The sequence below is a fragment of the Manis javanica genome, chromosome 11, assembly GCF_040802235.1.
Source record: "Manis javanica isolate MJ-LG chromosome 11, MJ_LKY, whole genome shotgun sequence".
In the NCBI taxonomy this organism is placed as follows: Eukaryota; Metazoa; Chordata; class Mammalia; order Pholidota; family Manidae; genus Manis; species Manis javanica.
This window is the reverse complement of record NC_133166.1, coordinates 90,747,262-90,774,297: the sequence shown is the minus strand read 5'-3', so window position 1 is coordinate 90,774,297 and position 27,036 is coordinate 90,747,262. Positions and strand designations below refer to the sequence as shown.

At 41.3% G+C, this 27,036-nt stretch overlaps 2 protein-coding genes across 4 annotated transcripts in view; both read right to left on the bottom strand.

The window, feature by feature from the left end:
• NPL (N-acetylneuraminate pyruvate lyase) overlaps positions 1-13,693 on the bottom strand; it is a 35,369-nt gene extending 21,676 nt beyond the window's left edge. Inside the window, exons 1-3 of one of the 3 annotated variants that reach the window (XM_037021086.2) lie at positions 13,580-13,693; positions 9,908-9,993; positions 2,314-2,387 (exon numbers count right to left, since the gene is read on the bottom strand). In XM_037021086.2, coding sequence (XP_036876981.1) covers positions 2,314-2,387; positions 9,908-9,975 — 142 coding nt within the window. In that variant the 5' untranslated portion in view covers positions 9,976-9,993; positions 13,580-13,693. Of the gene's footprint in view, positions 1-2,313; positions 2,388-9,907; positions 9,994-13,579 lie in introns of those variants that run through there. The other 2 variants (XM_073216871.1, XM_073216872.1) reach the window with 2 other exon arrangements.
• The window catches only part of DHX9 (DExH-box helicase 9), a 260,921-nt gene that overhangs the window by 92,382 nt on the left and 141,503 nt on the right, over positions 1-27,036 (bottom strand). The window lies entirely within an intron of this gene.

Sequence of the window (27,036 nt, the reverse complement as noted above, 5' to 3'; positions counted from 1 at the left end):
AGTTTTTGAATGGAGACAGAGATAACTCCCCATGTTTTAGGCAAATCTCCAAATGTACTATATTGTTCTATATTTGGGCTGAATGGCAGGAAAATCAATCCCACCCAGTACTGGGATGTTAAGGAGGTCCTAAGGGGGAGCTCCTTAGGGGACAGTGGTGTATACTGAGCTCAAAAACAACCTCTGTCTATAGTTTGACATACATGATGGTAGAGCTTTAGGATAACTCATTTCCTTAATAGTTAATTTATAAAAAAAACCCACCAGGGATATTAGTATTTCTTGAAGCAATTGCTCTTATATATTCACTTATTCTTATAACAACCCAGTGAAGTATGAATAATTCTTCTCATTTACAGGTGAAAATAAGAGGTTGTGAATCACTAAATAATCTAAGTTTCAACCAGATTGGTATGTTTTCAAAATTCCCCATTCTGCTACCATCATCTCTTGAAATGATCCAATGGCATTAGGATTTACATTACTGAGGCCTGGTGCATGTGGCAGCACTTTGAATCTCCAGACACTGAGCATTCAGTTGGGGTAGAGGAGGAGGGTGGGAGGTGAGGAGGAATAGGAAAGACTGTTCTTATCACTCCTTTGGGATCTCGAGACACTTCAAGTATGCCGGGTAGTAGGGATGTTCCTGCTTCTTCCCTATGCCCAGGGGAGGTCCATGGCCCTTGGAGGAGTAAGAATCTGTCTCCTTTACTATGACTTGGGCTGTAGGGGGACACCAAATGGTTTTATGACCAGGTTTTGGTTTTGACATGTGGCCTGGACACCTTTTCACAGAAGTTTTAACCTGCTTAGATTATGACAATTGCGCTTCCAGTTGTGGAGGGGCCCCTGGTGGTAGGGCAGTAGCTCAGGGCCAAGGAACAGTGTCCTCAGAATGACAATCAAATTGTTAGGCAGTAAAATAGATATAAACGGGTAGAAAGAGAATAAGGTCAGTAAAGCCACCTAGAAAGGACTCAGTTAACCAGTTAAAACTAGAAGGCCAGTAAAGTCTCAGTTAATGAGTAAATCAGTTAAAGCTCAAACGGTCAGGAGCAGCTTGGTCTTGAATGTTTGAATATTCCCCAGATAAAGAGAAGTATCTGAGCACAGCAGCCTGTCTTCATTGTGCCATTTTAAGATTTACTTTAGTCTGCTAAAAGGCCCAAATATAAACAGCATAATAATGACAGGGAGATCCCACCTTAAAGCCAAAATTGCATTTTGAAAAAACCCAGGAAGTTAAGAAGTAAGATTCTTAACATACTCTTTAGCAAACAAATAACTCTATCCACCGTGGAGGAAGGGCAGACAGTCTTGATCGATATGCTCCCAAACCAGGAAGCTACTATCCTGGGAGGGGACCAAAGCAGTAAATTTCTTGTGTTAAGCTAATTTTGCAGAATTACCTAGAGGATGGATAAGAAACTTAATGTCTCATCAAAGATAATTGAGACCATGTAACAAGCCCACATACCTAGCCCTTTGTCACATTCCTGAAAAAAATCCTTAAAAGGGGAAACCCCCAACCTTTCAGGGTGCTTCTTTCTCTCTGAGGTCGCCTGCACTTCCTAAGTAACTTTAAATAAAACTTTTTCTCCGCTTCACTACTGTGTCTCTGCCTTTCAATTCTTTGTTGCGGTAGGGACAAGACCGGAGGAAAATACACAACGCTCTCCCTAGCAAAAATCAAGGGCCAACCACCCAGTACACAATGAAAATAGCAGCTCAGTCACAGGTAGGTATGGTTCTTGGGCTTAAAATGTTCAACGTCTGAACATTACAGTAAGTGGGGGCAAGGGCCAGAATTGTGATTCCTTTGTGAGCTGCATTTATACTTACGTTTGCAATATGAAAGGTCTGGGTGAAGATAGAATAAAGCCCCTTCTTAAGACAGAGAAACCTGGGTTTTGTTGTTACACCCCACTTCTTGGCTGAGTGAACTAGAGCAACCCAAATAATATACCTGAGCCATCGATTTTCTTCTTTAAATGGGGATAAAAATAATACCTTATCTGTTTTGAAGGCACACCATCAAAATGGATAACCTCTTGGGGAGATTTATAGGTCTAAAACTGATGAGCCTACAGATCCACAAATTTTACTTAGCTTAGGCAGGCGCAATCGTAACCTATTACACAATGACACTGTGACCTCCTGACCAGGTCTCAGCTACTTTCTAATGACTGAGCTAGAGAGATATGTAGATTAATCTCTGAATGACACTGTGACCTCCTGACTAGTAACCAGATGACAGCTACTTTATAAGGACTGAGCTAGAGATATGTAGATAAATCTCTGAAGATGACTTACCAAAAATATTCTTTACTCCCTGCTTTTCCACAAGATAATCCACATACTGACCAATTACCGAAAAGTTGATTTCTCTAAAAGGCACAGGAAAAAAATGGAGAAAATTCATATTTGGTCTTTTTTAGATTATTATCTTACCAATCCCCAGATCTACAAACTGGTCTTTTTTGTTAATGGTTATTAAAAATTCACCTAGCCAGTTTGTGAAATTCTTAGCTTGCTCTAAATAATGCCTGGGTTGTCTCTTTTCTGAGTGGGGTGATTGCTCTATTCATCCATGGATACCTCACTTACGTGAACAAAACGCTATATTTTCCAACAAAAGTGTTATATTTAAACTGCGTCACAAGTAATATTTAAAAAGTAGTTATTTAGTCATTCGACCTTTTTGGGAAGAGTGATGATTGGGAGCATGGTTAAATAAAAACTTAACATTTTCTACTTGGCAAGAAGCAATCATTTTTTAGTCTTTCAGGAAAGGAAAATTTGGTCTTTATAATTTAAGAATTTTAGCTCTTAATATCTGTGACAACAAATTAAGATTTAAATTGTATTTGCTAATTTTAAACTGAGGAGGATTAATAGTTGGGAAGGAACTTTGCCTCCCAAAGCACCATCTGCAGAATAGCAGCAAAGGCATCTAGAGGAACTTGCTAGAAATGTAACAAGATCCCTCTGTGATCTGCCTGCACTTTGCATTTTGAAGAGCAATGGCCTAAGAATCTGACGCTTCTTAAGGCAATAAGGGCTCTTTTCTTTAAATGCACATCAATTTTAAAATTCTAGAAACTGATCACATCAATCATATAAAGTGACTTGTTCTCAATTAAAATGCAGGTGGGGAGGATGGGGGATGGAGAGTGAAAATACCAAGGAAAGCCATGCAACACGTCTGCATTAACTTGTTGCAGAACCCTTGGTTACATCATACATCACAAAGAACAGGAAGTACTAATTGACTTTATTTGCCTTTTTATCAATGCACCCACCCCTGAGAATCCTAATTTAATTTTAACCTTATTAACATTCTTTTCTTCTGTACTTACTGTATTCCTTAAAAACCAAAAAATCTGATGCATGCAGAAAATAAAGACATTAAAGGGTATTTGTCAAAGGGAACAGGAACAATAGAAATAAATAAAGTAAAGAATGGCCAGGCAATCACTGCCCACACAAAAGGTGTGCTTTCCTGTAGTTGGAACGCTAAGGGGAGCGGACTCCCTCCTTGTGGCTCAGGTCAGTATCATAACATTGCCTCTCCTGGCTGCACTGGTTCAAATACTAAATCTCGGCCTCTTAAGTTTTGCTGAGCAGGGAGGCTTCCTGAATGCAAGGAAGGTATGAATCTAGATTATTCTCGCTTATACACAGAAAGGGAGAGTTAGCTGCTTAGACAATCTATTTCAAGATCCTCATTTAAGTCAGCTTGACCTGCTCAACTTCTTGAAATCTCTTGCCTCAGACATTTCTGACCCCTTGGACCTGTATCTTTACAATATACCTGCTTCTTGCTGCTTCCGTCAGCTTGTCAGCTCTTCCCCATTTGGGATAAACTCTGAGATGCAGGAACAATTAGCAGGGGCTTTGTTTGCGTGACACTAACTCTGATTTTGACCAATGATGTCTATTGAACTCATGCAAGCAACCTGGAAAGAGCTCCAGCAAATCCAGGGCTCCCACATCACACGCTGGAAATTGGAAATAAACTCACTGGGTAATAGCCTGAATTGGATTCAAATGTAGTGCCTCCTGTACACATTTACTGAAGTCTTGCCACCTGCCCAGTCCCATCCTGGCCATGAACTCAGACACCAAAAACAGGCTTGACTCTTTAACCAGAAGAGTCTATAGAGCTCCAGATAGTCAAGGACTGGTAGGCACTGTATTCACATTGATGTGCATTCTTTTGTTTAATCTAATGCTTTCTCATTTGGAAAGGGAAGCTGGAGGGCTTGTTTCTATTTTCAGAAATCCTTAGAGAAACAGACAGACTGTCAGGATATATGTTTGGGTCCCCAAAATGAACTCCTAGTGGGGACCCCCACCACCAAGTGGGCCTCTAACAGCTGGTCCAGCACAAGTGCTTAGCACTATACCTGATTCTAATCAAATGCTCAATCATTAATTGCTGCTATTATTCCTCAGTGGCAAAAACCGGAAATAACTGACACCCTTAGCAAAGTTCACGTCTATTATTATGAACATCATTTTGAAAATTGCTTGTCTGGCCTCCAGGCTGGAGAGAGCACTTCCTGAAGGCAGGAACTGTGCTTTTTATACTTTGCAATCCCTAGCCTGCACCTGGCACAGTGCTGATGCTCAACAAAGGAAGGTGCAGGAGTCATGAGGAGCAGCTTACGGTGATAATGGAATACCCATGGCTCTCTGCCTTCAACGCAGCCTATCCCCATGCTGTCAGGGTGTGTTTAGATTTCACTATGATACTGAGTAAAGGAGATGGCCTGCTGTATGTAAATAAAGTATTGAGGAAAATACGAAGGCTATGACTGAGTTAAAAAGTGTATAGGGGTTCAGAAGAGCGGCTAATAATCCCAATTAGGGAGGCTGGGAAGACGACTTCAAGGAGGTGGATCTGGAATGATAAATAAGAAATCATATTTTCTTTGCCTCTGACATTCTGGAAAGTTGCTATTTGTCTGACTCTATTCTGGTATCCTTTCTAGGTAGCTGGCTGCACTGAAGCAGATCTAGAGCAGTATGTGAATTCCATGGCTCCTCCATGACACCATTTCATAGCTTCAGTGGGTAAAGCTTGTCTATACTCACCCTCTCTCCTCCCACTCCTTTAGGCCTGCTGGATGACAGCTATGACAATTTCACATAGGTTATGGGTACTTCTTATAAAATGCCCCGAGCCTAGAGGAGTGACACTTATGGAATTTCAGGGATAGTGGCAGAGTCACCCAAAATGTCTTTGGACTTATGGCCTTTGGAACTACCAAATCCCCTTAGAGAGATCAGAGTTTGAGAAGGCATGGCTCCTAAATGTATTATTTGACTTTCACAATGTTAACATTTCTTTCCATGTTAAAAAAAAAAGACTTTATTTGAAAAGCCAGCAGATCTAACAAGGCCAGGCCTCCATTTCCATACAGCATCACCTGGCTAGGAAGAGCACTGGCTGTCCTCTGGAGGCACAGAAGCCCCACAGAGTCCCCAGGTATTTCAGATCCTTGCCTGACTGGCAGTGTGAGTTTGCAGCCCTTGGCAGAGGTGCTCAATGGATGCAGTCACAAGTGAGCCCAGTGAAATCACGAGAGCTGTTACCCTATTTGTCTCAGAAGCATCCCAAACAGCAGGGATAGGGTGGCAGCTGGATGACAACCTCTGTGGACACTTTGCTCCCTTCCCTATTTTCCCACCCCACTCTACCTCCCCAGGTATGAGGGTTTCTGTCCACTGCAGCAGGCACTGTCAGTTACCAGGAAGTCACCAGAGAGAATGGAAACAATGTGACTGGATTATTCCTCTCTCCACTGGCTGACTGTTGTGTGCTTGTTGCTCATGGAAGCAAGACGAGGCACAAGCCAGTTTGCTTGAAAAGGTGGTACTGGCTTTCTGTTTGTTGAATTCTTTTCCTGTGAGCCTAAAAACACATCTAACCATGACCACCTCATGGAAGAGTGGCCCAGAACCACATTCCATACTTACTGTAGTCATTCCTGTACACCACTCCAATTTAATGTCTTAATTTCAGTTTTCATGGGCTCAGATTCTTTGCCTTAGGGTCATTATTTTTTTTTAATAAAAGCACTTAACTTTTTTTCATATTACAGACTCTAGTTTATTTTAGAAAGCACACAGAAGGGGGGAGAAACGCCACTCAGTAGCTCCTTACTAACAGAGATTATGGTTCTTATGTTTATTTTTCTATTCACAAATACACAATATAGTATTTTCTTAGGTAAATATAGTTATATTGCTCAAAGTATTATATTTTTTTCACTTAGCATGTCACATGGAGTATTTTCCCACCTCCTTCTGATATTGTGACCATACTGGTTACCCAGCATTTCACTGTATGGATGGCAGTAGTTCATTTAGCTAATCCTCTAATTAATGGATGCTTATGTCCAAGCTATGTAAGAGGAAGGAGCATTTATAAAACTATTTTTGCCTCGATTTGAGGCTCTGAGTGAGTGAACTGTGAAAGTGTATGTAGACTCTATCTCTTCTCTTAAAGAGTGTAAAGCTAATAGGATTTTTCTGGAGCGGTTTACAGAGAAAAATCCCTACTGCTGTTCATTTCCTCTCCCGGTGCACAACACGCAGTGAAAGACTTTCATTTTATTTGAGAATACAGATCAACAGGGCAGGCATGATCTGGCATGCATATCAGAAAATCTAATGTTCTATTCTTTTTGCCTTTTATACATAATTCTCAGCAATCAAAATCAGATGGAATTTATGTGTGCTTTTGCAAAATAACTACTTGGCTACTTCAAAACTCCTTCGGCAGAAAAGCCTTCAGGGTCTGTAACTGCCCCATCTTGCCAGCAGACAACATTCTGGTCTGGGAATCTGGGTCATTTAGTCTCCCAACAATTAAAAAGACGCTAATCTATACAACTCCCACTCCAGCAGTCCAGGCCCTTTCTGACTAGGTTAACAGATTTGTTTTTACAGAGGGTGTTGATAGGGACATGACTGGATTGATTTAGGAGGAAGCTCACTGGGCTACAGAATGGAGGACTCGCAGGAGCTGCAGGTACTTTAAGCATTCTTACTTAATGGGGACCATCACAATATCCCTCTTGACATAGAACCAGGAAGGCAGGCTCTTAGAATTTGAGTGGGTGTTACAGACAATGCAATTGAATTCTCCCTTTACAGATTATGAAAGAAAACTTTAAAAGGTGACAAGACCTCCCCAGGGTCAGACAGCTAGCTGGTGGGAAAGCTGCGCGTCAAGAACCCAGATACTCTTAAGATTCAGTTAACCATGTTCTTTCTGCCAACTTCCCTACTCCAAAACATCAATTTATATTCAAAGTTGAATCATTACTGAGTGTTTCTTGGAGTTCTGAAGAAAAAAGGAAACAGGGAATAGTTCTTGTTCAGCCATTCTGAATTATGGGGTCCATGGTTTACTAGATGAGCCAGGTTAGGAAAACTCCCTTGATAGCAGGTCACCAGGCAGAATTTTTTTTTTAACAGTTTGATAATTAAAAATTTATTTTCTTTTACATATCAAGTGGTACTTTCTTTCTCCACATGTTTTTTTTTTTTTGAGAGGGCATCTCTCATATTTATTGATCAAATGGTTGTTTACAACAATAAAATTCTGTATAGGGGACTCAATGCACAATCATTAATCAACCCCAAGCCTAATTCTCAACAGTCTCCAATCTTCTGAAGCATAACGAACAAGTTCTTACATGGTGAACAAGTTCTTACATAGTGAATAAGTTTTTACATGGTGAACAGTGCAAGGGCAGTCATATCACAGAAACTTTCAGTTTTGATCACACATCATGAACTATAAATAAGTCAGATATGATTATTTGTTTGATTTTTATACTTGATTTATATGTGAATCCTACATTTCTCCCTTATTATTATTTTTTTTAAATAAAATGCTGAAGTGGTAGGTAGATGCAAGATAAAGATAGAAAACATAATTTAGTGCTGTAAGAGGGCAAATGTAGATGATCAGGTCTGTGCCTATAGACTAAGTATTAATCCAAGCTAGACAAGGGCAACAAAACATACCAGGCAGAATTTGAGGTATCAGATTCCATCTGTCTCTTGGAAACATGTCACAAGTACGGATTCCCTTGTGGGCAAGTAGGCTAATGCCCACCTGCTCTTGGTGGGTGGTCCAAACCTTTTTTATACTTATAGGAATGTGTGGATGGAGCAGATAGTGGGAGAAAAGGGAACTAACACAGCTTACGTGCCTACTATGTGCTGTGTACTGACACACATTTTAACTTAACTTAATCCTTACAAGGCCTGTGCAAAAAATGCATTCTTATTTTGATTTCACACCTCAGGTAAGTGAGGGTCCGAGAAGAGAAAAGAACTGATGAAAAAAGGAGAAAATAATGAAATGGAGGTAGCAGGGCTAGAGGGATTTGGGAAATGGAGAAGGAGGCAGGATCATTTCAGTTATCTCCAATACATAGGACCTGGTGTCCCAGGAAAACTGCAGAACAGGACGAACATTATTGACACACTCAGTAGTCCCAAATGAACAAATAAGACTGCTTTAAGAAGCCACTTCTAGGCTAAGACTGGTCTGAGCATAAAGGTTAAACTACAATCACCCAGATGCAGTGTTCTGAGCTTGCAAACAAGATCTTACTCAATAGCAGGAAGTGAATTCTGCCTGCTCATGTGACGTCTTCTGTTTTTCTGACCAACAAGTGGATAACATTGAAAAAGAGCTGATTTCAGTCTTAGAACTTGGGGGAAAAAAAATGCCATTAACTACTGAATAATTTATGCCATCTCAGCAAAAATTTTATCTAGACCTAGTAAAGATGTTATTTTTCATGAATCTTAGAAGCTGGAAGTCTTGAACTCTATTGATCCACGGGAAAATTGTGATACAGCCAACTCTGAATGGGAATACTAAAAGTCATAGGAAATCTCATCTACTTTAAAGGGGTAGGGTTAAGGTTTACACATTTAGCAACAAAAGGTTAAAAATTAAAAGCCTTAAAGATATCTTAATAGCTTGCCTTCTGGTTATCCCTATCTTAAGCCACAATAGCAGCTCAGATGTATTGACCCAAGTGCATTCTGGCTCTGTGCCAAGCAATATCATATGCATGACTAATTTTAACACTCATAACTCCATGATGCATGCACGATTATTATGGCTTAAAGAAGCCAGAATTCTGACTGTTTTAGCACACTGACTTCTCTTAGTAGGTCAAAAACATTTAGATCCAGGAGGTAGGTGATCTCCTTTTTGCTAAAGGCAATATCCAGGGAGAAGTCATATAGTACACATGGACACCAACGGCCCATGACCAGCACGTCTGATAGCACAAGCACGGGGACTGCCGTGATACCCATCTGGAGTCAAAATACTTGCTTCAGTGATGATTTCTCAGCAATTATCTGTTGTTACCTCCCATTCCTGCAAGCTCCCCAACATTCAGCCAATGATGAAATAAGACTATAAACATGCCTGCAGCTATGCCCCCCACGTCCCTCAGGGTAGGACGTTTTCATCACATCTGTGAACAGCCTGAGGAGGAATCACACAGACATTGAGAGACAGGATCTGGAGGTGGCCAGGCCAGGGCTTAATGTCAAATCCTACAAAATGAGATTCTCCTTATCCAACTCCACTGGTCTTATTTAGGAAAGCCAGGGCTCCAATGAATCCAAGAATTTGATTTCTGGAGCTACAGACACTGGGACAAAGGCAAGCTGCCATATCTTACCTTCTCTTTTTCTATACTGTTTGTGATACAGAGACCTCTTCTCTGACTTAGAGGTGACATTTGGCAACAGCACCACAACAGTGCAGACATTAAGTGACAAAGTTATTATAGAGAACTTCTGTCCATTTTGGTGGCGTGAAAACAGATCTCTTTAGGTCCCAAATGATAGTTACCCATGCTCAGTCATCGGTGTGATGGTTGCAGCGACAAGACCTTGAAGTTTCTTCTTTGGGGAGGCCATTGAGCTGCTGAAAAGAGTGTGGAAAAACAGATGATGTAATTCCTCTCCTTCTTCAAGGAAAATCAGTTAATGATATAACTCCCAGGCAAAGTCCTTTCCCAGTTTAGAACTGTGAAAAATGTTTACAAGTACACAAATGCACAGAGCAAGTAAGAAGAATCTCACCTAAAACCAGCACTACGGTCTTCAGGCTTCAGTATGATCTGCATGACCATCTTCAGGTTTACCTAACTATCCTTTCATATTCTCATTTTGACCAGTTTTTCTGTTTTCCTAGCTCTAGTAAACCACATAAACTGTACCACAATTATTTATTTGCCCATCCTCCAGGCTTCCCAGGACAGGGAATGTATTTTGTTTGCCTTTGCTTCCCCTGCACTGGGTGTTCTGTTACAAAGTAATGAATACAAGGGTGACTGAATATGAAGTGTTCAGATTTTAGATGGATGATGCCTTCCATAGCAGGGAGGTCCGCGGAGAGTCAACCTGACCCCACTCATTTGGGCAAAAACATACTTCACCATCTGGCACAGACTGTACCTGTCTATAACCAGTGTAAACAAGCCAACAAGTTGTCCAAAACAGGCAACAGCGCACCCTGATTATTAGCCCGAATTCTGCAGGCAGACTAACTGGTTCAATTCCCAGTTCTACAACTTAGTAGTTATAGACTGTTCTTTTTCAAGCTGTAAGACATAAAAATTGGAAGCCACAAATGCAAAGTCTAACAATTTCAGAAGAAAGTAAACTATAATCAGATAGCATTTGGTGACAATTATACAAAAGTTGTTTGTCTTAGAGCAAACACTGTGATGATTATAGGTGATGAACAAGATGGGCTAAATTATAGTTCTGAGGTCATTGGCACATTAAAATGCCAATGCCCTCTATACTTAAATTTGGCTCACATAAGTCATAATTATGAACTGTCTCACTGTGTTCGCTCTTTATAACGCTTTATCTCATCTTCCCAAATAGGAGTATAAATTTACAGAGTACAGAGATCGTATATTCTACTTTTTCTCTATCCCCTAAGAGTCCTGGCTTAGGGGAGCCGCTAAAGCCAGAAAGAGAACAAAACAAGGACAAAAACATGAAAGGGTACAGTACGGCAAAACTTACTGCTTTTGTTTATGATACTTCCCCTTGTATACTTCCCCCCTAGCAAGACTCGCTCCTGCAATTAAGCTCAAATCCTTCAAGCAGCTTTGCTGTGCAATGCAGGGTGATAAAGAGGAACCTTACCCAATATTAACATAAAGGATTTCTCTGACTTTTCCTAATTTGAAGAGGAAACTAAAATCCTGTTGACAGTTTTGATCATTATAATCGCCTGGCCCATATGGAAAACACAAAGCAGATATAATATGCCTTGTCTACCTTAGAGGAATGTCTAAACATCAAATGAGAACTGACGCTATTATGCCTGCTGTCTATTCTCACCTGGCACTCTTGCAAGCATCTCAACTCCAGATCCCCCAAGATGAAGCTGTTACCTCGTCCACTAAACAATTTCTTCCTTTGTTCCTTACCATAGAGGGGTGAGAGTGCCCGCTCTAGAGTCAGACTTCATGGGTCTGCGTCCTGGCTCCACCACTCACTAGCTGGGTGACCTTGGGACTGTTATTTTACTTCTCCGTGTTCCACTTTCCCTTCCGTAAATGCAGGTAATAGTAGTCACATTTCATAGGGTTGTTGAGAATTAAACAAATCAATTCTTGTAAAGTGATGACCAATAGTGCCAGGCACACAGTTAAGTCCAAGTTTGGCCCCCTCCATGAAGTCCTGTCTGATGGCTACTGGACGTTAGCAGGTATTACGTCTGTACCAGCACCTCTGTCCTGTCATCGCAGCTCCACTGCTACCTCCTCCCAACCCTCACTATTCTCGTCAGTCAGGGCCCACATCATTTCAAATCTGTTATCCTCTTTCCCTGCATACTTCCCTTCCCATTTACTGCCCCTTTTACAACTTTCCTTTGTTACCTCTTTTCTAGACCAATGTGCACAGCCCCAGACCCAAGGGGCCCAGTGGGGCTCAAGAAGGTTCAAGTGGTAAGAGTCTCAAGAGCCAGGTTCAGCATTAAAAGTGTCCTAAATTGAACATTGCTAGGCTGTTCATACAGACTTCCACATTCTTGTGCTTTTAGCTGCTTTTATTTCACATTTAGGGCAGTTGCACTGATATTTTTCAGGTGGTCTAAAGCTTGGACTGGCTGTTTTATTTAAGTCTTTGACTGAAAACAAATTAAGGGCACTAAATGCAGTTTGATGGGCTACAAAATCCAAAACATGGGGCCTGTAGAGGTGTGGGATGGGAGCTGGGAATCACTGTCCTCATCCCCACTCTCCTGTCCTTCAGTTCTCACAGGCTGCCAGACTAACTTCCCAGCAGCAGACATTTCTGATCTTGTCCTTGGCTCACACATTCACAGGTGCCCCTGCCTCCCTGACCTTGTCTGGCCTGCCAGCCTTTCTCCTGTGGCTCTCCCACCAGGAACGACATTATTTCCCACTTCAGCCCCTTCAGTCTAGCCAACTTTTAAAACTCACTCAAAAAGCTGGAGAACATTCCCTGATCCCCACCCAAGACGAAAATAATTTCTTACTCCTCAGAATTCCCTCAAATACTTGCTTTTTATTAAGAACTTTACATCACAGTTATTAGCAGGGTAATTTTGGCTCCTCTTCTACAGCGTAAGCCATCAAGAGGGCAGGAAAAGCTTCAAAAATCCAACTTTGCATAGAGCAGTTCACTAAATAAGTGAGCCAAGTTTGCTGACTTTGTGAACTGCGCAAGTCCTACAGGAAGAGAGGGGGTAAAAGATCAAAACTGTAATGGAGAACGATCCATATTTTGTGTAAATTCAGGTTTTAAATAAACTTCGAAATGTTATGCTTTCAAATTCTTCATAGCTTGTATCAAAAGCAAGTGGTTAGAATGTTCTCCAGCCAAGGCTTAACATGTATTAAGAATGTTGTTACTGAAACCTGGAGAGGGGCTATTACTTTTGAAATCTTATACCTCCATCCACAGACAAGAACACAGTGCAAAGAATTCAGGTTGCCTAAGTCACATTTTCGTAAAAGGGAGGTTTCAAAGGACAAATACAAAATATTAAAAAATCTTTGGGGGAGAAGAGGATGAAGCTTTGCACATGTAGAATGAGTTGAGAGAGAAATACGTGGACAAAGAAACAGAGAAACTAAACACACAAAAACAAAACATAAACAGAACCAACTGCCCATAGAACGAAGGGATTGTATCCAATTTAATCGCTAAACTCTCTTCTACTAGATCGCTGGTTCAGGTCCTTTTGAGAAAAGGATCCTGACAGGCAGGCTACCGGGTCTGGAGAGAGCCCAGGGGGGCCTCCCACCAGAGCCCAGGGCCCCCTCCCCCGTCGGTCCGGACACTTGCACCAGGCCGGAGGCTGTCGCATTCACACTTCCTCAAGTCCCGCTTCCCTGCTCGTCCGCCTTCCCTTTTCCCGGGCGGTCACCGGCTCGCCCACCCGAGGCCCGGCCCCCGCGTCCCTCCGCCCGAACCCCCGGAGGTCGGCCGCTCCGCGTCCGTCGGTCCACGCCGGCGCGGGCGCGCTCACCCGAAAGGCAGGGGTCGGTTTCCGTCGCCTGGGCAGCCGCCGCCGCCGCCGCCGCCGCTCGCGCTGCCGCCGCCGCCGCTCGCGCCACGTGCCCGCCACGCCCCGCGGCCCTGGGGCTTGTGGCCCCGCCCCTCTGCCCGCCGCGCTCCCGGCGTCCCGAGATGCTCTGCGCACGTGCGTTTTTACCCTCCGAGTTACGCCACCCAAGTGGGCTGGAGGGACTGGGCGCGCCGTTCCCCGGCTCCCGAGAGTGGCAGGCATTGGAACGTGGGGCTCAGGGCCTGGGAGCGCCTGCTCACCTGCGCCTCGACTGCTCCCCAGTTCACCCCTCCTAAATTTCTCCCTCTTCTGCTCCTCCAGTCCTCACGCGTGCGGACGCTTCTCGGGGTTCCTTGTATCATACCTTTCCTTATGTTAGGGTCGTGGAACAACAGTTATTTTGTGGTTCTGGGTTTTGAAATTTGGCCTGAAGCACGCCGGGGCCACTGCCTATCAGGGATTCGTGCTCTTCAGGCTGGTACAGCTGCCCCAGCCTGGCACACTCTCTTATTAAGAGACGAACGGAGATTAAAAGCGAATTAGTTATTCTGGAGGGCAGTTCGAAGAGTTTCGAAAGAGAAGAGTATTTTTTTTTAACCAAAATACCTCTACTTGCAGGAATCCCAACTTTATTTTTTAAAATGTTTTGTCAATAAATCAAACACAGTTGTAAACAAGTCCTCAGCTTTCTCTTACTGATGTGATTTTTTTTCAATTTTCCATAACAGGGAATGGCTATTTTATTTAGATAAATTTTCCAAGACTTCCTGGCTTGCAAAGTAAAGCATCTGTTATAATAGTAATAGGATTCATTATGTCATATATCCACTACTATAATTCTTTCATTGCACAAAGCACCAGAAATGAATCATAAAACAATCCTATGTGGTGGGTACTACTTTTTAAATTTATGTATTACAGATGAAGAAGTATCATTCCTTTTCACAGATCAGAAATAGAGGTTTAAAGAGTTCAAGTGATTTGCCAAAGGCTATAGCGCCAGCGAGTGGTTGAGCTGTGATTTGACTTCAAGTAGTCTGGGAGCTGATAACTTTTAACCACTGCTTACATTATCCTGCCAAAAAAGGAAAGAAGAGTCCTAGTTACATCTGTCTGTTAATAAGAATATTATATCCCAATGGGAAAATGTTGGTAATTTTTTTTCAGTCGCTTTAATATATGCAAAGTTAAGTATTTCAGACCCAAAATGTGTAGGTTATTAGCTTTATGGTCAACCACTAAACCAGTGTTCTAAATGCATAAACTATGGTTTATACAAATATGGTAGCATAAAACAATTCCTTATAATAATGTGAGAATTCCTTATAATAATCTGAGAAGCAGATGCTAAAATGGGATTTGATGTGCCGGAGACTTATTTGATGTTCGGGATGGGAGCCTGAGCAGGCAAGGAGAGCTTTCAGATATCATGCAGGTCTAACACTTGTGGGGGGAGAGATGAAAAGAAAGAGGGCAGGAATAGGAGTCTCACTGGAATGGTGGGGGGCTCATCACAGTATCCGTTATATGTCTTTCAGAATGCACAGCCACTACAGTGAATTGTGGGAAAGGCATTTATCTTTAAAAGTATATAGACCTATGCAAAGATACCAGATGGGTGTCCTACAATTTAACTCAATTCTGACACTTTCTACCCAGAGGTGGATCAGGCTCCACAGGTTAAGGGCTCAGTTCTGTAAGAATGCCATCCCCATGCCACCCCTACTTCAGACACCTCATCAGAACCAGGCATTACCTGTACTTCTGACCAGCTGGCTATAAAACAGAGGTTCCCATGGCCCCATCCTTGGATTCTATTAATTTGCTAGAGCAGCTCACAGAACTCAGAGAAACATGTTACTCCTAGATCACCAGTTTATCATAACAGGATATAACTCAGGAATAGCCAGGTGGAAGAGACGCATGGGCAGTGTATGGGGAAAGGGTGCAGAGCTCCCGTGTTCTCTCCTAGCTTGAGTGTGCCACTTTCCCCAAATTTCCATGTGTTCACTGACCTGGAAGCTCCCTGAAACCTGACCGCTTGCGTTTTTATGGAGGCTTCATTACATAGGCATGACTGATTAACTCATTGGTCACTGGTGATTATTCAACTTCTAGCCTCTTCTTCCTCCCTGGAGGTTGGGGGATTGGGACTGGAAGTTCTAACCTTCTAATAACAGGGTTGGTTCTCAGGGCAACCAGCCCCATGCAGAGTTGCTCTCCAAAGGCCCCTCATTAACACAATGAGAAATACGTTTATCGCTGTCATCACAGGACATTCCAAAGCTTCTAGGAGCTCTGGGCCAGAAACAGGAGGAAGACCAAATAAGTATTTCTTGTTGTAAATCACAATGTCACCACTGCCCTTACCAGGAAAGAGAATGGATTTTAATCACCCAAAATACTGCTACTTGGGGAACATCTATGAAGGGAGGAGATTATAAGTTGGATCCTGAAGTGTTGCTCTGGACCAGAAAAAGATCTGTCCATAGATGAGCAGAGTCCCTTCCATTCAGTGTAAAGAACATCTAACCCGATTACAGGTATGAGAATTACCGGCTGTAATTCTGGCTGTGTGGGTATGTCAGTCAGTGGGGCTGGTGGAAAAGCTGGAGCTCATTTTTGCATCAAAGTGCAGAGGTCTTCAGAGTGGGGACCAGGCTATGAGTAGAAGTTGTACCGCTTGCTGGGCTCCAAAGTCTTTTCCTGTTTAGGGGTTATCTTCTGAAGTTGAGCGCCAACAAGTAGAAGATGCTCTTGAGGGGAGAAATGTCCTGTCCATAAGATTGGTTTCAGAGAACACACTGAGTTCCAGGAAGGGACTGTTTTGAGAGCAGTAGAGTTCAATCATGCTCAATTGTCTCTGGCTCAGCCCTTTGGTGAACCCACACTGGGTTCCTAGCAGAAGAAGCTCAAAGGAAAAACTGAATTGAACAGAAAATGCACTTCCATATTTGGCATTCTTAATGTAGAATCTGTTACTCCAGATTTCTTTTTAAAATAACAGCTTTATTAAGATTAATTCAAAACTATCCGCCTACTATTCACCTAATTATACATTTACAATTCCCTATTTTACAATTAACCATTTTAAGCATACAATAGTTCAATAGTCTTTACTATATTCACAGAGTTGTGTAACCATCACCATAATCAATTTTAGAACATTTTTGTCAACTGCCAACACCTGTACCCATTAGCAATCCCTTCCCACTCCCTTTTCCCCCACTCTCAGCCCTAAGTAATCACTAATCTTTGTGTTTCTATACATTTGCCTATTCTTAACATTTCATATAAATGGAATCATACATTATGTGGTCTTTTGTGTCTGGCTTCTTTCCCTTAACATAATGTTCTCAAGGTTCATCCACATTAGAGCATGTATCTGTACTTTGTTCCTTTTTATGGCCAAATAATATTCTATTGTATGGGTACATCACATTTTATTATTAATTCATCAGTTGGTGGATATTTTAGTTGCTTCCAGTTTGGGACTATTATGAATAATGCTACTATTATGCCTGCAGATATTAAACCTCCTGGAATTTTGTAGTATCTTTTTCCAATGGAGTGAGTTTAGAGTATTCTGTCCTCTCCCAGTTCCTCAGAACCCCCAAGTCCTTACCAATATCAGGGGCTTTTACACATGCTCAGGATGCTCTTCATCTGGCTGACTTCTACTCATCCTTCAGATCATGGCTGAAGTGTCACCCTCCTAAGAGTTTACTTCATCAGATCCTCCCAATCTAGGTGACGTCCCCTTCCTCATATCCAGTGCTTTCTCTCCCTACCATAACTTACAAGTGTGTTTTTTTCTGCTCATTAGTTTGTAAGTCTCACGAGGACAGTGATCTGTGTGTTCTGTTCCCTGGGACACATATAGTGCCTGCCAGAGTAAGCACTCAAATAGCAAAGGTAGTATGAAATGAAGAATGATGGGATAACTGAGAGCAGTATGCTAGCTCTGTGGCTTGAACACAGACTTTTTCACTGATGGGAGGAGGGTGCCTCCTTGTTGACTGGTGTTGATGCAACAGTAGGGATCCTGTGGCCAAGAGGGATGGTGTCAGCACAGAGAATGGGAAACGGGAGCACTGATGACACAGGAGCAGAACAAAATGGACTGTAATGCATCTTTGAGAACTAGGAGTGATTCCTGGTGTGGATTAAATCTGGGGACTATTGCCTCTTGCTGCTTTGAGGCCCTTTTTCTGAATTGTATCTCTGGACTGATACACCAGTGGTTGCATAGATTGATTTGTTACTCCCTAAGGATTGGAAACTCTTTTGAAAAACTGTTCCTGGTCTTACCACTAGCAAGAGGAATTACGAGGGTGCTGTAAGTCAAAAAGAAAAGAGAAAGTTAATAATATTAACTTTGCTTGGCAGAGCCTTCTTTGACAATATTCAAATAATTACAGAGGCAAAACTTCCTTTGAAGCATGTTTAGTCTGTGTTAACTATTGTCTACATGAACATTAGGTCTTTGGGAAACACACAAATGAGTCTTCTACTTGCGACAATACTTTAAAAGTTTCCTCAGGAGTTCAACCATTGTGGAAAGCAGTATGGAGGTTCCTCAAAAAGCTCAAAATAGAAATACCATTTGACCCAGGAATTCCACTTCTAGGAATTTACCCTAAGAATGCAGCAGCCCAATTTGAAAAAGACAGATGCACCCCTATGTTTATCGCAGCACTATTTACAATAGCCAAGAAATGGAAGCAACCTAAAGTGTCCATCAGTAAATGAATGGATAAAGAAGATGTGTTACATATACACAATGGAATATTATTCAGCCATAAGAAGAAAACAAATCCTACCATTTGCAACAACATGGATGGAGCTAGAGGGTATTAAGCTCAGTGAAATAAGCCAGGCGGAGAAAGACAAGTACCAAATGATTTCACTCATATGTGGAGTATAAGAACAAAGAAAAACTGAAGGAACAAAACAGCAGCAGAATCACAGAACCCAAGAATGAACTAACAGTTACCAAAGGGAAAGGGACTGGGTAGGATGAGTGGGAAAGGAGGGATAAGAGTGGGGAAAAAGAAAGGGGGCCTTACGATTAGCATGTATAATGTGGGGGGGGATAGGGAGGGCTGTGCAACACAGAGAAGACAAGCAGTGATTCTACAGCATCTTACTACGCTGATGGACAATGACTGTAATGGGGTTTGTGTGAGGGACTTGGTGAAAGGGGGAGTCTAGTAAACATAATGTTTCTCATGTAATTGTAGATTAATGATAACAAAATGAATTAAAAAAATACTGTATCATTAAAAAAAAAAAAGATTCCCCAGGGATCTCAAAGAGAAGTAAGCACCCAAAAGCATCCTGAAGCTCAATAGCTGCTCATATTATGAAGAAGGTAAAAAACTCACCACTAGGTGCCAGTCTATCAGCAGAAATTGCTTTCTCTTTTCAATGAATTTTGTTCCAAAATTTCTGGGAAGATTCGTAAAAATAAAAATATTAGATCATCTTTTCTGGATTCTATTTTCCCACCTTTTCCCAAAAATCTATGCAATTGACATCTTCAATTTTGAGTGTTCTTTTATCTCTGTCTTAATATGAAAATAATGAAAAAACGAAGTATGGAAACACAGAAATTGGGAATGGAAAATTAAGTCACTGCTCCACCCCAATACTAATTCTTTGGGTTTTGAAGATAAATACGGCTATAAAAAGAATACACTCCAGTGGTCTTAACTTTCTGATACATGAAGAATACTTAATGCCCTGGAAAGAATTCAGCAAGGCCAGTGCAATTTGAAATTTCATTTGTTTCCACTCATGGCTGGTTCAGTTCTGGGTAACAGCTGAATTTAGATGCTAAATAGTCTGGGCTCAAGGAGGTTTAGGTCCATCCTGTCAGCTGGTAGCAGGGGGTAGGAGCCCAGATGACCACTGGGGGGCCTGTCTGGGAGACTATTGGTCTTATCCCTCCTATTCCTTCTGCCCAAGCCATAAGGGCATTGTTGTCCTGGACTAGACCCTCAGATTCTGTCATTCAGGGTTATTAGTTGTCCCATTGTTCTTCTGGGCCTACTGGAAAGCTCTCCTAAGTTATTCCAAAGTCTCACTCTTTATTCTGTGTTCTATTTCTCAGGTTATGTTAGCTCCAAAAGCTCTCAAATTATATTAGCTGTGAAAGAAATACATGCGATCTACACTTGGACAAACATTAAAAGTAGGCCAAGTATGTTAAAAAAGTCAAGTACAGAGCAGTATTTGTTCAATTTTTACATTTTCATTTAAAGGAAAAAAAGGATAATATATAGGGATATATTTGTATATGCAGACATGTTATCTGGAAGGGTAATAGTGATTTCAGAGTATTTAACAACTGGTTCAGCACTGGCAAAAGAGATGGCTGCTTACCTAGGAGCCGGAGGGGTGCTGATGTCCTCTCAGGTCTAACCTTTAACCATTTAATGACAGACTGAAATTCTGGGAGGATGGCACCCCTCCAGAAGCTTGGAGTAGTGACTATTTACCAACCTGTAGGGAAGTCTTTAAATATTTGAACAACCTGTGTGGTTATAACTAGTATATGCCAGCAGCTGTCACGCAGTTCTCCTAGGAAAGGGGATTAAGGACGGGAGGGACTTATTTTTCAGTGTCCCCTTTAGTACTGTTTGAAATGTTTTCTTGTGGTTTGAATTCTATTCAACCATGTGCTTGTAGGCAGAATTTAATTTGGTTCAGCTCAGGAGATAAGTTTTATTTTTAGAATTTGGTTCTGGACATTTCTGCCTAGTCATCTGACTCCAGTCTGTCGACAGCCTCAGGGCCATTTTTTTTTATTTAATTTTTTTACCTCCATCTTGCTGGAAACTCCCCCACCCAGAGCTTTGCTTGAACCCCTCTACTCACTGGCTGAAATCCCTCTTACTATTATTTCATCTCCAACCCCAACCCTTGCTGTTGGTGCCTGAATCTCCTTTTGTTACTTACCTTGCACTTCTTCTCTCTCCACCTTCCAGAACTCAGTCCCAAGACTAACTAGTATAGGCATCACTCTGCTTAATCTTGGGACCAGAAAATAAGTGCCCTGAGTGTGTTCACACAACTTCTGTGTGTGGAGAACCTGGGCTTCCCTAAGCTTTACCCAGTGCTTCAGCACTAATGGCCATGGTTGTTGTATTCGTGGTAAAATGCACATTACATTGGCTTGTGCCTCCACCTGTCTAGTGAAGAACCACCCCTGCCTGCAGGACTTCCCCTGGTTTTTCTGGAAAGCTCGTGAAACCTCCCATGTGCTCCTTCCCCATCTTTCCTTATCTGCTTTGAGCTCCTTGTTGGTGTCCCCTGCCCTGAGGCCACTGGGGGGCAGTGTCTCATCTCAGCCACTTTCACAGCCCTTCAGCCAAGGTTGGTCTTTCCTGGTACCTGAAGGCGTGGAGAGAAGCCCTTTCTCTTCTGCTTTGCCACACTTTCCCACTCAGGCCCCCAAGCAGCATGACTTGTGTCCATTGTCTCACTGAACCCCTTTCCTCTCCACCTGCAGTATCTCCTTTCACAAGGCTCAGGCATAAATGTATGGAGCTGAGGCAGGGACCAAAGATGGAGACAAGACTTATTTTCTCTCCCATCCCCCTTTACCCTCCTTAATGCTTCCATGAAACCAACTTCAAGCCATCACTTCCTTTTGGTCTAATCAGCTCCTACTCAGACCAACTGCTCCCTTAGATTTATGAGACCCTTAATGGTGGGCACGACCGGACTCAGGCTGACACCGTGGCTGCACGTCTACCCACACTCACCTCCCTGTGTGTTCATAATCTGAGGGCTGGTCTGTTTCCGTTACACTTGGGCACCTCCACCATAAGTCCTAGTTGTATGGTGTCCTTTTATGTATGGCTAGCAGCCAGGCCCTGCCTGTTACATGGCTCACCTTGATAAACACTTTTGAAAGAGCAACCAAACACAGTTATTTATCATAGATACACAAAGGAAACTGCTCTTCTTTACCCAAAGGACACTCAGGCAACACATGCAGAGTCAGGGAACAAAGTAGCCATTCAAAGCTCTCTAGGCTTCTTGGGTCCTCAGGGGTGAAGAAGATGCAGGGTGAGAGCAGTACTTATGGGGGAGGCTTAAATTGATCTTGTTTTGAGGGAATATTATGTTGAACAACTAAGTCACATTTTATTGTGTACCTGCCAAATGAAAAAACAAGGACAAAAACAGTATGCAAAGCATATTGATCAGAAGGGGGAAAAGCAGATGACACATAGGGACAGAACATTTTAGTTGTATCATCCCAAATTCAGAGAAATATGGTTAACTCAGTGCTCAATTCACCTAAATGTTTATAGCAGAGGCACAAGTGACAGACTGAGGCATAGATTTGTTAATGTGAATTGTTGGGCGTTTCTTCTCTTATTATTTACTAGAAGTTAATCTGATGTCATGTGATAGACCATTAATTGTAAACAACTCTTCAACCAAGAAAGATAAAGACATTGTGTAACAATTTGACCTTAGTCTCTGAGAAGCGAACCCATGAATCACAGCAGAGGAAGGCACTTTTCAGCTAGTACGTGAGACAAACAGAGGTATTAATTATGTTTATTATGATAATAATAATACTTAACAGTTACTTCAAGGCATGGCATTTGCAGAAGAAAAAAATGGAAATAATAAGAATATTCCAGCAGGCTCATGGACACTTCGTGGCAATATCACAAATGATCACAATCATTGGAATAATTTAAGGGAGAGAGAGACAGCAGACAGACATAAACAATTTGTTGAAAATCACACAGCTGGTAAGAAGTTGCCCTAATTCCAAAGCATGACCTCTTTCCTGTACACAGTCATGCCACCCCAACTGGAGAATGTAATGTAAAATCTTCAGATGAAAAACATGTGATTTTCAAAATAGTATGGAAAAACTGGTAGAGAGAAACCAAATGACTTTCTAGGTAATGAAGCAATTCAGACTGAAGGATAGTGGCTGGAATGACCACAGTGCCTACATCTTCTATGACCCAGCACCTTCTCTATTTCTTGCTCTATATGCTAGATAACTCAGCCTACTTAATGCCCATCACAAAATCCTATCAATCAATCTCCCAACCCACCCACCCACTTGCCTACCCAGCAACCATTAAAGCAGCGAGCAATTGTCAGGGCCCTGCTTGGTCGATCCTGGAACAGTGTTCAGTGCCATGGGGAATGCCAAAGCAGGACCAGACAGGGGCCCTGCCACCCTGGTGCTTGTAATCTAGATGGAGAGACGACAAAAATACATGACACAATTACAGAATCTGACAGAATGTAATAAAGTGCTAAATTGTGTGGTACAGACAATTAGAGAAGAAGACAGTATATAATAAAGTGCTAATTGTGTGGTACAGACAATAAGTATAATAGGAGTTCAGTGAAGGGATGGATGAGTGTGGGCTGTAGTCTTCAGGGAAGGCTTCTCATCATGTCAGGCTGCCGTGTTTATTCAGTGCATGATGGGAAACTGAATATGAAATAGAAGATGGATTAAGAGCAGAATCACTGTGCTATACTGTGTTATCTCTTCGCAGTCTAGATGGGGCAGAATGAGAAAGAATTCTTTAAGAGGTAGCATTCTCCATTTAAAACAAAAATGAAACAGAGAAATGCCTTATTGTGTTGTAGAAAATTTCCTTAGAAATTTAAAATCATATTGTAAATTGAATAATTTTTAACATGTACTAGGACAGGTCAGTGTTGGAAGAAATTTTATAAATCCTTTTTATTAATGAAAAATACCTTTGACAAGACATAATTACTTACTGACTAGTTTATCTTTATACAAGATTATTTAAAACAAGTAAATAGATACTCTGATATGCTGTTGGTGGGACTGATGAACCTTTTGTAAGATATGGCAATGGGTGCCTTAAACCTTGAAAATTTGCTTATTGTTCAACCTGTCATTTTCACTTCTGGAAATTGATCCAAAGAATGTATTCATGGCTGATTACAAGAATAACCTTTCTACACAGAGTTGAGAGAGACTGGGGACAATCTAAATGCCCCTAAATAGAGAACTGATGAAATAAAGTAGCACATATTTGTAAAACAGAATGTGTAGTCACTAAAATGCTACCATAGGAAACTATTTAATATAGTGGGAAATGTTCCAACATATAGATAGGTGAAAAAAGCAAAATCTAAAACTCGAAGAGCATGATACAAGGTTTGTGAAACATGGTTTATGCAGAGAAACATGTCTGAGTAGTGAAGATAAATGTAATTTCCACTTCCTTATGCTTTGGTAAAATTTCCAAATGTTTTCTAAGCTACATGGTTTACAATGTAATAAAACACATATTAAAATCTATGGTTCCCTAATTTCATTTGTTTGCAAGGTTGGACAGTGATAATTTGGACTGTCATCCAACTTTGGGGAAATCCTGTGTACTAAAGGGATTCCTACACATCTAGGAAGTAGAGGTGCAGATGAGTTAGAGCTAAAGGTCTTGTGCAACAAAGAAGTTCTGGGCCAAGAGACAAGCATCAGAAGCATGATTCCATTCTTCTTTGAATTATAGATAATTTTTATTTAGCAGAATGTCTACCTTATTTTCATGAATTTACATCAAGGTAGGAAATGTTTGGGAGGTATGCATACTCTTATACAATGTGAATTTTTAGCAGCAGAGCCTATCAGATGGGTAGAAAGCCCAGGGCACAGATCAATTTTTAAGACTTCTGTATTACTAAAAAAAAAAGTACCAAAGCAGAGTTTCAAAAACTGTAGTGCATTTTAAATACCTATCTTGAATAAATACATACCTTTAACACACAATACAAGAATAGACAGTTGAACTTTATTTTGAGATTATGCTTAAAAGCCCGAATTTGAGATCTTTGGTGGATGTGGGGTCCAGGCCAAATTAGGCCCCTGCCTGGAAACTATGTGGGGGATGTGGAATTATTTTAAAAAATCAGAAAATATCTGGAAAGGATTTGGATATTTTGGGTCCAGGGGATTTTTCCATTTCTAAAATGAAAACAAAATATTATTTTTCTAATCTGAGAACTTTATTTAGAACTATTTCGAAAGGGGCCTGTCTCTGAAGCATTTCAATATAAAAGCACTTTATTTTCTCTTTCTCTGACTTAGTCTCTTCCATTTTCTAGATTTTGACTAATTTAAGGTCTTGAAATGTACGTATTTCAACCCTTTTTAGTTAATAAAATTTTCTATTTTTACCTCACCACGCAGCTTCTCACCTTTCAGTTGGCCTGCTGAAAATAAAATTCAGTGAAGTCAGAACTTCCTTTCCTAGCCCTCTGCCCTCCTCCAAATAGAGGAAATCCTTGGATACGCAGGTTCTTGGGAAGTCAAACCTTTGCTAAACTGGGGCATGTGTGCCTCTGGTTAAAGAATCCATCCTGCAGGAGAATTTCCTTCTTCCTGAGATGGGCAGTACTCCCAGAGTACAAGTCGTGCGGGCTTGTTCCTGCACATTCCCTTGTCTTCTGATTCATTTGTGTGATGAACCCTTCTGTGCTCCAGGCCTTCCATTGGATGGCACAGCACAGTGCTCAATTACCAGGTACATAAATTAATTAAAGTATGTCTGACAAGTAGCAGACTGAAGTGCCATGGGCAAGACTTCCTTCCCACTACTGTCCCATAGAAAGCCTGAATAAAATGTAGCAGAAATTGAAAATATTAATATATGAGTGGTAATAAGTAAAGTAAGGAAAATAGTCTAGTTCTCAGTATGAAAAAGGAGCTCAGAGACAGTGTGATAACCGTAGCTAATGTTGCTGGACCTGCACACAGGTCCCAGAATATGGGAGCTGGGCTGTTGAGGCTCATGTACCCACAGGATTTTTGCCTCAGGCCAAGTTTAGGCAGGGCACTGTGACTAGTGTTGTCAGATAGAGCAAATAAAATTACAGGGTGTCCAATTCCACGTGAATCACAGATAAACCAGGAATAATTTTTTTGGTAAAAATATGTCCCAAAGTTGAAGAGGATACACTTATACTAAAACAAGTTTATCTGAAATTCAAATTTAACTGAGTGTCCTGTATTTCATCTGCTAACCAGAACTGTGACAGAGCTCTGTTAATAAGCCTCGGAGCCCAGGACAGGTACCCCACCCATGAGGAAGGGATTAGAAAAAACCTTGCCATCTGTTGCAGGGAAGCAGGAGGAGACTTGTAGCTGGGCTGGGGCTGCGGGTGGCCTTCCCAGCAGAACCTCTGAAACCTCAGAATTTTGCCAGAAAAAAATTGCTATGTTGGGGTATTTCTACAGCTTAGACAGTACAGGTGTCTACTGGGATAACCAGCCCTGCAGAAGGTGAAGTCTTAATAAAAAGCTACAAACCAAATAAGGAAATGAATCACCCTGAAAGAGACTTGAAGATGAACAGGAAAATTAGTAACTCAAGCAAGAACTGAGTTAACTTAGAAAATCTGACAGAGGTTATGAAATAAGTATGTCAGGGAAGGGAAAGAATGAAAGAATAGTTTATAATGAAAAAAGAGCAGACTTATTTAAAAAAGAACCGAATAGAAAGTATAGAAATTAAAAATATGTCTGTTGACATTAGAAACTCAAAAGAACGTGTCAAGCAGCTCATAAGACATTGGAAGGTAACAAACTGGAAGAAAGAAATATGACAATCACCCAGAATGCAATACAGAGGAATAATGAGGTAGAAAAATATGACTATGAATAGGAGAAATGCAGGTTAGAATGAGAAAGTCATGAATGTGCACGTGTGTGCACACATACACACACACATTAAGGACGGATAAGAGAGAGTAGAGACAACAGAGGTACAATTGTTAAGATATAGTAGAAGTTGCTTTAAAAAAAAAGGAACCTAAAATAGAGGCCTAAACCAGACAAATTTATTTCTCTCTAGTATTATAGTTCAGATGTCAAGGACTGATAGAGTGGCTCTGTTACTTTCAATCTGTGGCTTCAATTGCAGGATCACAAACAGTTCCTTTAGATCTGGCCCTCAGGTCTGCCTCCTAGTGGGACGGGGAGTTTGCAGGAGAGAGAAAAGGAGCATGAATGGCCATTTCTTTCAAAAGCACTTTCCAGAAGACACACATATGACTTCTCATCACAAAGCCATTAGTCAGGCAGGGAGAGGATCTATCTTCCCAGAAAAAAATGGATGTTTCCATTCCTAAAGGAAATAGATAAAAATGGATATTTGAGAGCAACTAGGAGTTTATCCCACAGAGGTGAGGCAATATTAGAAGAGATGATGACTGGGAGTTTTCCAGAACTGATGGAAGATAGGGATCCTAAGAATGAAAAACAGAAAATGTCCCAAGTAACACGTAAGAAATAACCTTTCATGAGGCTGATATTGAAGACCATCAAAGTAAAATAAAAATATTAAAACAACCAGAAAAAAGCCAGATTAATCCCAAAAGAAGGACCA